The 16538-nt window shown below is 39.6% G+C and overlaps 1 protein-coding gene across 5 annotated transcripts in view; it reads right to left on the reverse strand.

Moving 5' to 3' along the window:
* Window positions 1–16538, reverse strand: part of ANO10 (anoctamin 10) — a 262801-nt gene that overhangs the window by 216965 nt on the left and 29298 nt on the right. For 4 of the 5 annotated variants that reach the window (XM_011950978.1, XM_011950981.1, XM_011950980.1 and 1 more), the window contains 4 exons: window positions 12799–12918; window positions 9138–9707; window positions 7254–7309; window positions 4553–4627 (listed from right to left, as the gene is read on the reverse strand). In XM_011950978.1, the coding sequence (XP_011806368.1) occupies window positions 4553–4627; window positions 7254–7309; window positions 9138–9707; window positions 12799–12918 (821 nt within the window). The remainder of the gene's footprint in view (window positions 1–4552; window positions 4628–7253; window positions 7310–9137; window positions 9708–12798; window positions 12919–16538) is intronic. The other variant, XM_011950982.1, reaches the window with a different exon arrangement.

The raw sequence follows: 16538 nt of genomic DNA on the forward strand, positions 1-16538 counted from the left end.
CATGGCACAAGTATACATATGTAACAAACCTGCACGTTATGCACATGTACCCTAGAACTTAAAGTATAATAATAAAAATATATATATACATATAAAAAAAGATAAATAAGATTATAATACAAATAACGTTACAATAAGAAACAAACTGGTCAATTAAACAGTCCCAATACAAGGAAATAAAAAATATTTGAGAGGATGGATATGCTAACTACCCTGATCTGATTGTGATACATTTTATGTATGAAAACATCACCATGTACTTCATGAATATGTACAATTATTTGTCAATTCTAAAACTTTAAAAAAAGAATCATTACGAAAATGAATTAACTTGCAGTTGTGTTCTTCAACATTTCATCCTGACTGCAACATGTAAATCTAAATGATGTTGCCAACTATGGAAAAAAACAGTCTGACTAAATTCTTTTTTAAAGAATTTAAAGTATGCCCCTAATACATACCCCCTTGCTACAAAAAAACAGAAAAAATAATTAATCCACATATTTACAGTCAACTGATTTTCTATAAAGGCACTAAGAACGTATATTGAGGCGGGGTGCAGTGGCTCATACCTGTAATCCCAGTACTTTGAGAGGCCAAGGCGGGCAGATCACCTGAGATTGAAAGTTTGAGGCCCGGCACGGTGGCTCATGCCTGTAATCCCAGCACTTTGCGAGGCCAAGGCAGGCGGATCATGAGGTCAGGAGATTGAGACCATTCTGGCTAACACAGTGAAACCCCATCTCTACTACTAAAAATACAAAAAATTAGCCGGGTATGGTGGTGGGCGCCTGTAGTCCCAGCTACTTGGGAGGCTGAGGCAGAATTGCATGAACCTGGGAGGCAGAGCTTGCAGTGAGCCGAGATCGCGCCACTGCACTCCAGCTTGGGCGGCAGAGCGAGGCCCTATCTCAAAGAAAAAATAAAAAAAGGAAGTTTGAGACCAGCCTGGCCGACATGGTGAAACCCCGTCTCTACTAAAAATACAAAAATCAGCTGGACGTGGCGGCGAACGTCTGTAATCCCAGATACTTGGGAGGCTGAAGCACAAGAAACTCTTGAACCTTGGAGGCTGCAGTGAGCCAAGATTGCACCACTGCACTCCAGCCTGAGCAACAGAGTGAGACTCCATCTCAAAAAAAAATGTATATTGGAGAAAAAAATACCCTCTTCAATAAATGGTGCTGGGAAAACCAGGTATCTATACGCAGAAGAATGAAACTAGACCCCTCTCTATCACCACAGACAAAAGTCAACTCAAAATGGATTAAAGATCTAAACATAAAACCTGAAACTATAAAACTACTAGAAGAAAACATAGGGGAAATACTATAGGACATTGGTCTAAGCAAAGATTTTATGGCTAGGACCCCAAAAGCACAGGCAATAAAACCAAAAATAGACAACTGTGACTACATTAAAGAAAAAAGCTCCTGCACAGCAAAGGAAACAACACAGTGAATAGACAATCGTTGAATGGGAGAAAAGATCTGCAAACTATGCATCTGATAAGGAACTAATACCTAGAATACCAGAATATACAAGGAACTCAAACAATAGCAAAAATAAAAATAATCCCATTAAAAAGTAGGCAAAAGACATGAGTACACATTTCTCTTTTTTTTTTTTTAAATCTTTGCTTTTTATTTTTTTTATTTTTTTTTTTTTATACTTTAAGTTCTAGGGTACATGTGCATAACGTGCAGGTTTGTTACATATGTATACTTGTGCCATGTTGGTGTGCTGCACCCATCAACTTGTCAGCACCCATCAATTCATCATTTATATCAGGTATAACTCCCCAATGCAATCCCTCCCCCCTCCCCATGATAGGCCCCAGTGTGTGATGTTCCCCTTCCCAAGTCCAAGTGATGTCATTGTTCAGTTTCCACCTATGAGTGAGAACATGCGGTGTTTGGTTTTCTCTTCTTGTGATAGTTTGCTAAGAATGATGGTTTCCAGCTGCATCCATGTCCCTACAAAGGACGCAAACTCATCCTTTTTTATGGCTGCATAGTATTCCATGGTGTATATGTGCCACATTTTCTTAATCCAGTCTGTCACAGATGGACATTTGGGTTGATTCCAAGTCTTTGCTATTGTGAATAGTGCCGCAATAAACATACGTGTGCATGTGTCTTTGTAGTAGAATAATTTATAATCCTTTGGGTATATACCCAGTAGTGGGATCTCTAAAGAAGACATATACATAGCCACAGGTATATGAAAAAATGCTCAGCACCACTCATCATCAGGGAAATGGAAATCAAAGCCACAATGAGATATCATCCTACTCCAACTAGAATAGCTATTATTAAAAGACCCAAAAAATCCAGATGCTGACAAGAATGTGCAACAAAGGGAACTCTTAAACACTGTTGGTGGTGGGAATGGAAATTAATACAGACATTATATAAAAGAGTATGGAGAGAGTTTTTTTTTTTTTAGACATCTAAAAAAAAAAACTGAAAATAGAACAACCATAGAATCCAGCATTCCAACTATTGGGTATTTCTCCAGAGGAAAAGAAATTAGCATATCAAAGGGATACCTGCACCCCCATGTTTACTGCAGCACTATTCTTAATAATAAAGAAACAGAATCAACCTCAGTGTCTATCAACAGATAAACAGAAAAGGAAAATGTAGTATATACACACAATAGAATACTAGTTGGCCATAAAAAAGACTGAAACTCTGTCAATTGCAGCAACACGGATGGAAATGCAGGTCATTATGTTAAGTGAAATAAGCCGGGCACAGAAAGACAAATATCACAGGCTCTCACTCATATGTGGGAGCTAAAAAAGTTGATCTCATAGAGATAGAGTGGGACAACAGTTACCAGAGGCTGGGTGGGTGTGTAAACAATGTATTGTACACTCCCAACATATAGAAATGATAAATACCTGAGGTGACAGATACTCTAAATACCTTGATTGATCATTACACTTTTTTTTTTTTGAGACAAGGTCTCACTTTACAGTGGCGTGATCACAGTTCACTGCAGCCTGGAGCTCCCAGGCTCAGGTGATCCTCCCACCTCAGCCTCCCAGGTAGCTGGGACTACAGGCATGTGCCACCACACCCAGCTAATTTTTTGTATATTTGACAGAGACAAGATTTCGCCACATTGCCCAGGTTAGTCTTGAACTCCTGGGCTCAAGCAATCTGCCTGCTTCAGCCTGCTAAAGTGCTGGGATTACAGGCATGAGCCATTATGCCCGGCCTTCATTACACATTTTATGACTGTAACAAAACAGCATATGTACCCCATAAAAATGTACAACTAGGCATGTCTTAATTAAAAAAAAAGAAAATAGAAAAAAAGAGCCACCCATAATTCCACAACCATGACAAAACCACTGCTATTTCTTGGGATATTTCTTTCCAATCATATATAAAAATAAAACTATAATTATCCTATATAGATACAACTTTGTTTACTGCTTTTATCACTTAATATGTGTGAGCATTTTCCCATGTCATTAAAAATTCTTTTTTACTTGGCCCGTACACTGCTGTTGAATTAAGCATTACTCCCAATTTTCGCTATTATAATGCTGGTGCTTGGATATCTATGTGCATGAATCTTTGCTCCTCTCTGAAGATTTAGGGATGAGTTAAGGTTCTTGGCAAAGCTGTCAAGAGAGCTGCTTTCCAGAGATATATCAATCTCCACTTTTCTCAGATAGATATGAGTGCTTCCATCACACTCCACCTTTGCGGTATTACAACTGTTTTTTTTAAGCAGGCCTCCTCCATTCCCCTATTTTCTGCTAAATAAAGGAGACTCTCTAAAGCAGAAGAAATGAAAAGTCACATTCGACTAATACACTATTACATGGGACCACTATTACATGTACATCCAACTCATCAATTCCAAATGTATTACTTTAAACTTTCTCTATTTGAAAAATAATTTTTAACAAGTGGAGTCTAGGCTTTGAGACTGCTCACCAACAATCTCAGAATATTAAAACTGGGAAAAAAACAGCCATTTACTTATAACTGGTTCAAATATAAAAAGGAGAATTTAGAATCAATAATTAGTTCTTAATTTATTATTCATTGGTATTATGTGATCCAGAAATGACAACACACCAAAATAAATGTCAGACGCTTTAGAAAAGATACAGCACTGCATAGGATCCACTGGTCTCTAAAGTTTAACAACTTATTAATTTAAAAATTAAATTTGCGAGACCTAGGGTTACACCAATCATCCCCACCCAAGGCACACAAAACAGTTCGATTAATGAATACTACATTTTTGCTGTTAGAGTTGCTTACAAGCTTTGAGGTGAACTATATAATTGATTTTACTGCCCTATACTATTAATTTTTCAGGTTGGTTAGGTTCAACTCATTTCAGCTGAGCATAATACACAATGTGATTCCTAATAACTTTTTATTTAGAATTTGCTTAAAAATATACAAAATTTAAAAGAGTTTTATTTGTAAAAATAATTTGAAGCCAATTACAGCATCTAAAGATAGAAAACCACCTCCATGACCTAAAAAATTGGTATTTTTCTGTTATTCACACTCACCTGGCGCAAAAGCTTCATATCTTTCAGGACAAAGGCAATGTAGAAGAGTGAGGCAAAGCAATTGAGAAAGTTGAACTGCCAAAAAAAAAAAAAAAGATAAGTGTTAAACACTGCTTTAGAGTACTTTATTACAACTGTAATGTAGCATTTAAAAACGTAATGAGAGACTTCCAGTCTAAATGCAATAGAGAAGACTTGTTTCTCCCCATGTCTCCTTATTAAATAAACTCACTCTGGAAATAACAAACAAGGCAACCAAAGGAGAACTGTGAAAGGTGCTTAAAGGAAGATGAGATGGTTTAGGAACCCAGAGCTGAAGGAACAACACAGCACATGCACACCTTAAGTTCCCCCACCCAACAGAAGGAGGAGATCAAGGCCTGGCATTTCCCAACCCCAACCTACCAACCCAGGTAGCCCAAGCAGGCTCATTCCTCCCACATTTGAATAGGAATTCTGTCAGTGCCAGGGAAGCCCTGCTAAACTGGCAAGAGGAAATCAATGAGGACCCCCTCACTAACAATAACAATACGTTTCCTGGGGAAGTGCTCTTCTTCCTTGCTGGGCCTGAGACTCCCCTGCTCCACAGAGAGATCCCAGGATGGCCAGGCAAGCACTGGCAAGAAAGACCCCATCACAGCAAGCCTATGCCTGGAAACCCCATCAAAAGTAAGTGGGGCAGCTGGGTGACACTGGCAAGGGGGCCCCTGCCACAAGGGCCTAATACAAGAGGCCTCTTCATGCCTATGGACCTGAGATTCTCTCTATTACAGAGAGACAGCAGGTAACTGGGAGGCTATAACAACCAGTCTGGCCTGGGAAGCATCTTTGTCACCATGAGCATGAACTCCCTTGCCCTGCCAGATACACAGAAGCAGGCTGGGTGAAGGGAAGTACCAATTAAGGGGATCCTCCCACAAAAAGTGCCATCTCTTTCAGGAGTTCCCTGCTCAAGAACCTATAGCTTACCCCCGGCACCAGTCGGTTTCCTTTCTGCCTCCCAGCCCCCATGCTGACTATTCCAACCCAGTAGCATCACTTAGACAAAGGCTGCTATGTGTACAGGTGTGAGTGCTTAATTACTGCGGAGATGGGGAGTCGTTCTAGAAAGCAAGCAGTAAGATCAATACTGCCACAGGACAGGGGTGCTAAGTTAGAGCAGAAGTTGAAAAGCAAAAGCCTGGGAAGGCTAAGAAACACCATCCCCTTAAGATTGAAAAGGAATTGTTGAATTCTTATCTCTTATGACAGGTTTTCATTTCCTTACCTGTTCTTCCTCTGTAGGTTTGCCTACTTCCAGAAATCTAAACACCTCATGATGGTGGTTTCTGATTTTTCAAGGACCGAAAAACCAGATAGATAAACTTCTTAGAATGATTTCTACGGCTAGAACAGAGATTCTAAAAGAGGGCCTGGATCCTTCTCTTGGGAGTAAAGTACATGGACTGTGTTAAATCAATTCCAGTTGAAAGTTCAGAGGATTCTTCATGCACCTTTCTTGATTCTCACTTATGTTACAGATGACTGAGGTAAACCCCTGATAAATGAGGTGTTTTCAAGCTGGTACTTCTTTATCATGGAAAGAGGCATGACATGTCAGCTTTTACACAAACAGCAAGCAGGTTACATACTGCTTTCTCTCTGTCTCTTTCCTCCCACCTGTCAAAACATGCTGGGAACCTTTTGAGCTTTGGAAATTTAACCAAAAAAAAACCTTTTTTTAATGTAATGTTCCATCACTAAACAGGTTGTGGTGCCAGGAACGATTGCTGAATAGCAAAACATTCAAAGAAATCACCAAAAGGAAAAGAACAGAAACATGTCTAAAAAGTGGTTATTTTGTTGTTGTTTTTTTTTGAGACAAGGTCTTGCTCTGTCACCCAGGATGCAGTACAGTGGTGCAGTCTCGGCTCACTGCCACCTCTGCCTCCTAGGTTCAAGCAATTCTCCTGCCTCAGCCACCCCGGTAGCTGGGATTACAGGTGCCACCACACCCAGCAAATTTTTTGTGTGTTTTGTGGTAGAGACAGGTTTTCACTGTGTTAGCCAGGCTGGTCTCAAACTCCCGGCCTCAAGTGATCCACCTGCCTCAAGCTTCCCAAAGTGCTGGGATTACAGGCATGTGCTACTGTGTCTGGCCCGTTAGTTTTTTTTATTTTATTTATTTATTTATTTATTTATTTGAGACAGAGTCTCGCTCCGTCACCCAAGCTGGAGTGCAGCGGCACCATCTTGGCTCACTGCAACCTCCACCTCCTGGGTTCAAGCAATTGTCATGCCTCAGCTTCCCAAGTAGCTGGGATTACAGGCCTGCGCCATCATGCCCAGGTAATTTTTCTGTTTTTAGTAGACACAGGGTCTCACTATGTTGGCCAGGCTGGTCTCGAACTCATGATCCACCAGCATAGGCCTCCCAAAGTGCTGGGATTACAGGTATGAACCACTGCACCCGGTCTAGTTTTTAAATAACTGGAAATTGGCTATAATACAACTCCCATATTTTGAAGTCTTACATCACATGCACATTTGTAACAAGACTACTGAACACAGAGGTAAACATATTTATTAATCAATCCTTGCCTATTTCCACAAAATATGTTAATTGATAACTTAGAAGCAATTCTTCATATTCGTATTCCTATATATTATGTAGCATATATCAGTTTCATAACATGGATTTGTATATAAATGCTGTACTTACCACTAAAACTTTCAGAATTAGATGGTTCTGATAGGCAGATTCCAATCTATGATTCTCTAAAACATTAAAACACAGAGGTAACTTCTCAGTAAGAAAACAACATGAAAGCACTGTTATGAGGTCAAGTGAGTTGCACTGAGGGAAGAGATGTCCAACATCAGAGCCTCAGTCAGTAAATGATCTAGGCTGTCAATCACAGCTATGTCTTACCACCAAGAGCATCAAACAAGGACACATTTTTCAGGGTACTGGAATAGCATTGTAGTCTGAAATTATTTTTTAAATTACTGCTACAATGAAATTTGGGAAGTGCTGGCAAACAATCCTACAGGCAGCCACCCAAAGACCCTGTATAAGAAGAAATAGTGAAAACTAATAGTAACCGCTAAAGAAGAGGGCAATAAATAAAGTTTTCTGTAAATAAAATTCTGTAAGTAAAGTTTCATGTGGCTTACAAGGGTTAACTTGAAAGGAAACTCAAATTTCTATCTTAATCTAGAAAAGCTAACACTGCATAGATCCCAAAACAGCAAGATAAAATGACAAAAAGGAAGGTTCTGAAGAGAAATGTCATCTTACACATAGAGTGTTGGACTGACCTGGATCTGAACGCCAACTCAGCTACTCAGCCACTGCCTAACCTTGGGTAAGTTACTTAACCTCCTGATACTCAGCCTTATTCCCTCAAAACAAGGCTGACCATCTTCCTCCCAGGGTCACTCTCAGGATCTAATATAAAACTTTAGCCTAGTATTAGCATAAGGAAAGTACTTGATAAATGACAGCTGATATTGCTATACAACTAATAAAAATAATTTAAAACATCTTTTTTCTTTGAGACGGAGGCTTGCTCTGTCGCCCAGGCTGGAGTGCAGTGGGCCAAGCTGGAGTGCAGTGGCGCAATCTCGGCTCACTGCAACCTCCGCCTCCCGGGTTCAAGCGATTCTCCTGCCTCAGCCTCCCGAGTAGCTGGGACTACAGGTGCCCGCTACCACACCAAGTTTTGTATTTTTAGTAGAGACGGGGTTTCACCACATTGGCCAGGCTGCTCTCAAAATCCTGAACTTGTGATCCACCCACCTCAGCCTCCCAAAGTGCTGGGATTACAGGTGCGAGCCACCATGTCTGGCCCCTAAAACATCTTTATGGCCCATAAAGTTAAGGCCTAGACTTCTTCCTAGGGAATAATATAGTGAATTTGTTCATTGGTTTGAATGAATAAATAAAGAGTGAATGGCCTATCAAGACCATTTTCAACTTATAACCAAGTTCCTTTTTTACCACAGATACATCCATAAACACCTGCCTTCAAGGAGTTCAATAGCAGTCCTCAGTGCCTCACACCAACTAGATACTCCATTTTAGGAAAGTGGTCACAGTTGATTTAGCTGAGTATCATGAAGACAATTTTTTCTTTCTTCTGTGGCTCTAGCCAGTGAAACAATTTCAATCTATTTTACCCTCGGCATGAAACACAATGTCATAGTATTAGGAGCACAAGTTTTGGACAGATAGGTCTGAGTTACTCTAGCTCCATTATTTGCTATCTGAACCTCATTAAGCATCAGTTATCTTTATCCATAAAAGGGTGAAATAACCTCTACTTCACGGTACCCTTGAGAAGGTGATGGTGAGATACCGTGAATAAAGTGCTTAGCAGGATACCTAGAACATAGTAATTAACACTCAATAAATGAGAGTTATGATAACCATGGCATGGAGATCATCAGTGTTCACAAAGCTGGTGAATTTTTCCTTATGTCTCTATAATGAGCCAAAAGCAACGTCTATTTTCTCTGTAAGGTAGCAGCTATATGAATCCCACGATCTAGGCAACATTTCTTAAAGGCAAGTAAGACGTGAATATAAAGCCTCAAGTCTCACCCCATGAAGTTAAAAACTCGGCAGCATATCGATAGAGACGATTCATGATCTCAATCACAATGGCATAGATGATGCTGGGCACATACAACAGGACACTGGTCCACTCAGACCCGCTGTTCTCATGTAGACCCAAGGCCCAAACCTCCAAGTCGAAGTAAATCATCATGACATACAGTGAGAAATAGAGGCAGAGGCATACAAATGGCAGGGAGACCAGGTAAATGCGCAACTGTCTCTTGTAGCTGGGGTACAGAGGCTCCTCTTTCCCAGTGATGGGATTGATACCCAAGACACCATGAAATCCCGGCCGGGGCTCCTCAAACTTTCTCTTCATGAGCAACGTCCCCCACCTGTAGGTCATGTCGGCACAGCCACGCTTCCACACTTCCAGAATCACCGTGGACCAGATTAGGTTGAATGAGGCAAAGATCACATACTTGTCATAGTCTTCCCACACAAACAAGTAGTAAGGTAACCCAATGACAGCCATGGGGATTAATGCAAAAGTGAAATATTCCAAAAATCCAAAGTACAGAGCAATTGTTTCCCCGAAGTAGCCACGAATACTGTCTATAGTGGAAAGAAAGAAAGAAAGAACATAAGTACAGACTACCAAAGACTTTAAAAAATCATTTCAAGTACACTTATTCATTTTTTAGTTAAGTGGGGATCATTTAACCCTCACTTCCCAATCAGCATGTGGTGGTAAATCCAGCCTCCATGCAGTACAAAGACCCTGCTTGTCTGCATGGTAGGTCCAACATTTCCCCCAGGTAAGCACCCAGGCCTTAGCTGCAGGGCCTGCTCTGCAGGCACCTGGACTCTGTTTCCCCTCACCTGGTAGATACCTTCTTCCCAAAGGAAAACTCATCTTGTAGCTTACCCAAAATCTCCAAGGTCCTAATTTAAGTTCAGCCATGGCCACTGAACATTAATTTGGGGGTTTAATTTATGCTCCCCACTTTTCTCCCACTTTGGTGTTGTAAATGTTCTTTTCAAAGAAGACTCCCCATCCACAAAATTCTGCTCTTCCCTACCCAAAGACAAACTTTCATCAATGTATCATGGCAAATTTTTCAATACACTAAAGAAAAATTATTCAAAAGCACAAAACAGGACTCTACACATGAACTCCCAGAACAGCCATGGAACACATTTATCAACACTTTCATATATGCACTGGGAAGAAGGTCCAAGCAACATGACTGCTAATGTTCTGTGAATGTGACACAAGCTAACTGACTCTAGAGAGGTCAGCAACACTGCATCCTTTGCCAGCCTCATCCACATGGGGAATGCTTGGATCGTAAGAGCATCCTGCACCAGGACTAGGGTGGGAAGCAGCGGGTGAGAGGAAGTGTGGCAGTGGGCATTATTATTTCTTAGTTAATAACACACAGTTAACATATTTTTCTTAAGATAATTTGAGTAGCCTATAAAGGTGAGTTAGAATTAACTGATTTTCTCCTATCCTTAATTCTTCCCCCTAACCCAGGAGTAAATGAAAACAGTAGGTATGATGTCACCTCAAATTTAAATCAGGTTAAAGAACATCTGATCTTTAAAAAAAAAAAAAAAGGTGCTCATGACACTTGGCTCACAGCAGATGACTTTCCCCTTTCAATCTCAAGGAGCCTCAAGATTCGCCTGTATCCCAGATGCTATCACCAGTCTCAGTCCCCAGAGACCCCAAATCCACTACCACCCCATGCCTAGCCTTCACCATCGACTTTCTCCCTTTACTTTCTAAGAAGTAGCTAATAGAGGCTGGGAGCAGTGGTTCACACCTGTAATCCCAACACTTTGGGAGGCCAATGCAGGCAGATCACCTGAGGTCAGGAGTTCGAGACCAGCCTGGCCAACACGGTGTAACCCCGTCTCTACCAAAAATACAAAAATTAGCCGGGCATGCTAATGTGTACCTGTAGTCCCAGCTACTCAGGAGGCTAAGGCAGGAGAATCGCTTGAACCCAGGAAGCGGAGATTGCAGTGAGCTGAGATTGCACCACTGCACTCCAGCATGGGCCACAGAGCGAGATTCCATCTCAAAAAAAAATTAAAAAAAAAAAAGTAGCTAACAGATACAGTCACTTTACAAGTCCTAGAGGCAATATTCAAATTCCCTCCCACTTAAATGCCAAAACAAAGTTAAAGAGTTATAAGTATAACATAAAATGACTATTGTATGACCCAGAATTAACAAAAACAGAACTTTTCCTTTCAGAGAATACAAACAAAATTCAAAATGTAATTTCAGAGTTTGATCTTGAAAACAATTTTTGTTTGGTAAAGCATTATATAATAGTTGTTTTCAGAAATAGAAAACAGAAAGAAAATTATTTTAGAAGGATACCATTAAACAAAATCAAAAGGAAAATATCCTTTAAAGAAAAAAAAATGATAGTAATGCAAAGGTGAAATCTACGAGCTTAAATTTAATTCTCATGCTTAAAAAACATAACCAGACTAAAATACTTGAACATCCATATTGACAAAATTTTAAATAATGCCCAGCACATACCAAATAAATAATTATTCTTAAAATTATATTCAAAGAAAATAGACAGATCCAGTAATTCATGCCAAGGTAATCACAAATCACCTCAAAGATGCTTGGCCTGCTAGTTGCCCTAAGTGTGGCATAGCTTGGTTCATTCTAAATAACTGGCTCCTCAAAAATAGAAATTTTCAAATACAAAATAGTCATTCATAGTCAAACTAAATTCTTATTAAAACTTGTTTGAGGCCAGGCACGGTGGCTCACACCTGTAATCCCAGCACTTTGGGAGGCCGAGGCTGGTGGATCACCTAAGGTCAGGAGTTCGAAACCAGCCTGGCCAACATGGTGAAACCCCATCTCTAATAAAAATACAAAAAATTAGCGAGGTGTGGTGGCACATGCCTATAATCCCAGCTATGCAGCAGGCTAAGGCAGGAGAATTGCCTGAACCTGGGAGGCAGAAGTTGCAGTGAGCTGAGATTGCACCATTGCACTCTAGCCTAGGCAACAAGAGTGAAACTCCATCTCAAAACAAACAAACAAACAAAAAAACCTGTTTGATTCCAACTCTGACACATATGCAGGAAGGCCACTCTGAACTGTCTGTATTGTTGGTGAAGGGTAGTGAAAGCCTATGATTCAGCTGATCTAAAGTAGTATTAGAACATCAAAAAATGCCAGGCACAGTAGCTCACGCCCATAATCCCAGCACTTTGGGAGGCCAAGGCACAGGGATTGCCTAAGCATGAGTTCAAGACCAGCCTGAGCAACATGGCGAAACCCCGTCTTTACAAAAAATACAAAAAATTAGCTGGAGATGGTGGTGCACACCTGTGATCTCAGCTACTCACGAGGCTGTGATGGGAGGATTGATTAAGTCTGGAAGGTCAAGGCTGCAGTGAGCTGTGATCATACCACTGCACTCCAGCCTGTGACATAGTGAGACCTTTTCTAAAAAAAAAAAAAAAAAAAGTTTAAAAAAAAGAATAAAGAGGTCATCTAACCCATCTTATTTCCCCCACAAAATGTTTTCCCATATGCAGCTGGTGATCCCTGCCTAGTAGAGCACTAAATATCTGCCCAACGGAGCTGACCACACTGCTGGATCATAACTTTTCATTGGAGGCCTTCCTCTTCAAGAGAGCAAGTACTGACACATACCTATGGGCTGATACTTTAAAGCAAACCGAGTGTACCAGGTGTCCTCAAGCTTCTTCAGAGCTTCATTGTCATGCAGTGGAAACACCTGAATCACGATGCCAGACGTGAGCAATCTTCTCACTGCACAGGGAAAATGTGCCAAACTGCATGAAATGGACTGGAGATTGTGCATGATACGCTTCAGCAAATACTGTAAGGACACTCCACAGAGAAGTACAACGCAAAGGTCAATGTCATACTGCCTACTCCAAACCTGTATATTCTTTCCTTTTTCAGAATGTAAATATCTTTACTATTCTCTTTGACCATGAAGCAAAACAAGAAAATATAACATTTTACACCATACAGAAGTGTACAAATTAGACTATGAGAGGCCCCTGTTGGTCTCTCCTTCCCCTTGAAAACAACCACTGTAAAAAGCAATGTAGTGTATAAGCAGACATAAAAATATATCCATATATATTTTAAGAACAAAAATAAAATCATTTTATACACATTACGGTGTTTTGTAATCTCTTCTCATGTAGTAGTATACAGTGAATTTTTTTGATGCCAATAAAAATAGAACATGAAATGTCCTTTTAATAGTACCGTAATATTCCCTTGTATGAAAAGCTGTAATTCAACTAATCCTTTATTTAAAAACATTTGTTTCCCTTTTTTTGCTATTGTAAATAATGCTAAAATGTGTATAAATACCATTCCCTACCTGTCTACTATTTCTTTAGTACTTAGAGGGGGAACTGCTAGGTCCAAGGGCATATGTGTTGTAATATTTGACACATATTATAAAATTGTCTCTAGAAAAAATTTACCAATCTGTCCTTCCACTAGAGCAAAGATAAGAAAATGTTCAGTTCTTTTCATTCTTGTTGATACAGAGTATTTTCAATCCATTTCATCTCTTCTAATCTGGTAACAAAAGCTTACACTCACAAATAGCAAATAACAAAATCAAATTAAGACTTCCTACTTTTAGCAGTCATTTGACTAGTATGGTTTGAACACTCATGCACATATCTGGAAGAGACAAATGAATTTAACCAAAGACAGTATCTCCTAGCAATATTAAATGAAAATTTGGAATTGTCTCATCCACAATAATTAGAATGACTCAGTGGATGGAGAAGAGTGTCTTCAGGTCTTCAAGAGGAAGTGTGTTCTGTAGATATGGAGAACTCAAATACAATGCCTTGTGCCATATTTGGGGAGATGGAATATTTTCCACATGAGTTCCTAATACAGTCTGTTACTAAGAATATGGTTGCTTATAAAATGAAATTTGGCCAGGCACAGTGGTTCACACCCACAATTCCAGCACTTTAGGAGGCTGAGGTGGAGGACTGCCTGAGGTCAGGAGTTCAAAACCAGCCCAGGCACCATTACAAGACCTCCATCTCTACAAAAAAATTAAAAATGAGCTGGCCATGGTGGTGTGTGCCTGTAGTCCTAGCTACTCAGGAGGCTGAGGTGGGAGGATGACTGGAGTCCAGGAGTTCAAGGCTACAGTGAGCTATGATAGTGCCACTGCAGTCCAGCCTGGGCAACAGAGCAAGAGCTCATCTCAAAAAAAAAAAAAAAAAAAGATAACATTTGCATTAAGAAAGGATGCTTTGCTGTTTTCATCCACTGATAAGCTTTGAGCTCTTTAAGGTTTATCAGCTCAAGTCTTCGGAGGGCTACCTCCCTTATCTCCTATCTACCTGTTACCAGAGACAGGTGATAAAAGCATTAGACCCCTTATTGAGGACTGGCAAATAAACATCTGCAGTGTGGAACAGAAACACAAAGTTTTCAGTGTAGTAACACTACATAAAGACAATGTATTCTTAGGACAGGTCCCCATCATAAAATCTTCAGAATAATTTAAAAGTAAACCCAACTTCTTAGAAATGAAAAAGAAAAAGATAATAAAGAGATATCTGGTACTAACAATAGGAAAAGTCTGAAAAAAAAAAAAGATTCTTCATATATAGTTCTCCCTACAATTATATTTTCATAAGTTATACAGGGAAAAAAGTTTTTAAAAGCTAGGTTTGTGATAAAATTATCCTTCATGACTGTAAAAAAGTATATACTCAAAGTATCAGTAACTAGGGTAAAAAGACATGTGGTTTAAGTTATTCAGTCTCTGGTACTGGCAAATCCATTTTTTAATATTTTAATTCTAACATGGTTCAGTGGATTTTTCTTCAGCTTGCAAGAGTTAAAGTTGATCGCACACAACTGTTCTGATTCTTAGTCCTTATTTGGGGCTGTACAGGCTACAGCTGATTCCTTCTTCCTATTACTACCCTTGTAAATTACTACATGAAGTTTTTTAACTGAATTGACTTATAGCATATAAATTATTTATTTCTAAATTCTGTTTTAAAAAAAAATGACTCCATTCTAGTGTAGAAGACTTTTCAGGCAGGCATAAAAACCAGTTTCTAAAAATAGGACTGTGAACTGAAGACTTGGAGAGAATACAAAGTTGCGGTCCTAAATTACTGATCTTCTGTTTATCAGTGCCAAAGCCATGGTTCTGGTTTCATCTTCTAAAAACAGAGGTTTGCTTTTAGGTGTTTTTTTTTTTTTTTAAATCCTTCAAACTTCTCATGTCAGTTAAGAATGTAATTACTAGGAAGGAGACTTACCTTCAAAGGAAACCATGATGCCATGTGGGCCTATTTAAAGAAAACAAAAAACTAAGCCAGATTCCTTCCTTCAAGAGTTCTGAATGATCTCTTGTCAAGGTACTGGGGCTGTAATAGCCATTGAACCATTAGCCAAACAAATCAAAATTAAGTTTAAGAGAGACTATCATCAGTAACATAGTTTACAGTAGGACCCTCCAGATTAACTAATGCAATAACAATATTAACACAGTACTGCTTCTGTCTTTGGTTTATGTGATGTGTTTACTTCAAAAGTAAAAGCAAAATCCCTCTCAACTCCTTACAGCATTTCTGTGGGAGAGAGAGGAGCAGGTCATGCTACCTCCAATCCAACAGGGGGTGATAAGCATAGATGCCTGCAGGAAGTGGTGGCCAGCAGCCTTTGCACAATGAAGACAGTCCCTGTTCCCACAGCTGCTGCTGCACCTAGTACTCTAACTCTAGCACTCAGGTGTGAAGAGATCACTTTTGTCTTAATAAAAAAAAAAACTTTCTTAAAACACTATCATAAGGTTCTAAAAGAATATCTATATAATATTAAAGACATAATACATGTGCCAAGTGGTCCCATCAATCAAAACATGATAAACATCCAATAGACATTTTTAGACACAGCTTTAATCTAAATAAAGTAACATCCCTTAGGATATGGTTAAAATGTAAGAAAACCTTGGATCCCTTAAAAACTCCTCTAAAACTCTTTCATTAGGTTATTTGCATGATGATTGACTGTTAATCACTAGGAAAGGCAAAGTCTGAGGGCATGAAAAGATCTTAGAAGACATGAAAACAAGAAATGAATGGCTGTCAAGATGAATGCTTGGGGACTAAGACACATGTAGCCAATTGCTAATTCTCCATGTTGCTTGTCACGTGGTGGAATGAAGGCGAACCCTTATATGCATGTAAGGAACACGGCTGTGCTTTGGTCGAGGATAGCCCAAGGTAAACATCCAAAGTGACTCAGCAACTTTAGAGCACAGGCATATAACTCCACTTGTTATCATAGCCATGTAGCCATAACATGGCTTTAATAGATGGACAGCGGGGAGCCAGGACACAGCTCAGCTCACGCATACC

Source organism: Colobus angolensis, unplaced genomic scaffold (assembly GCF_000951035.1).
Source record: "Colobus angolensis palliatus isolate OR3802 unplaced genomic scaffold, Cang.pa_1.0 Scaffold311, whole genome shotgun sequence".
NCBI classification, from domain to species: domain Eukaryota; kingdom Metazoa; phylum Chordata; class Mammalia; order Primates; family Cercopithecidae; genus Colobus; species Colobus angolensis.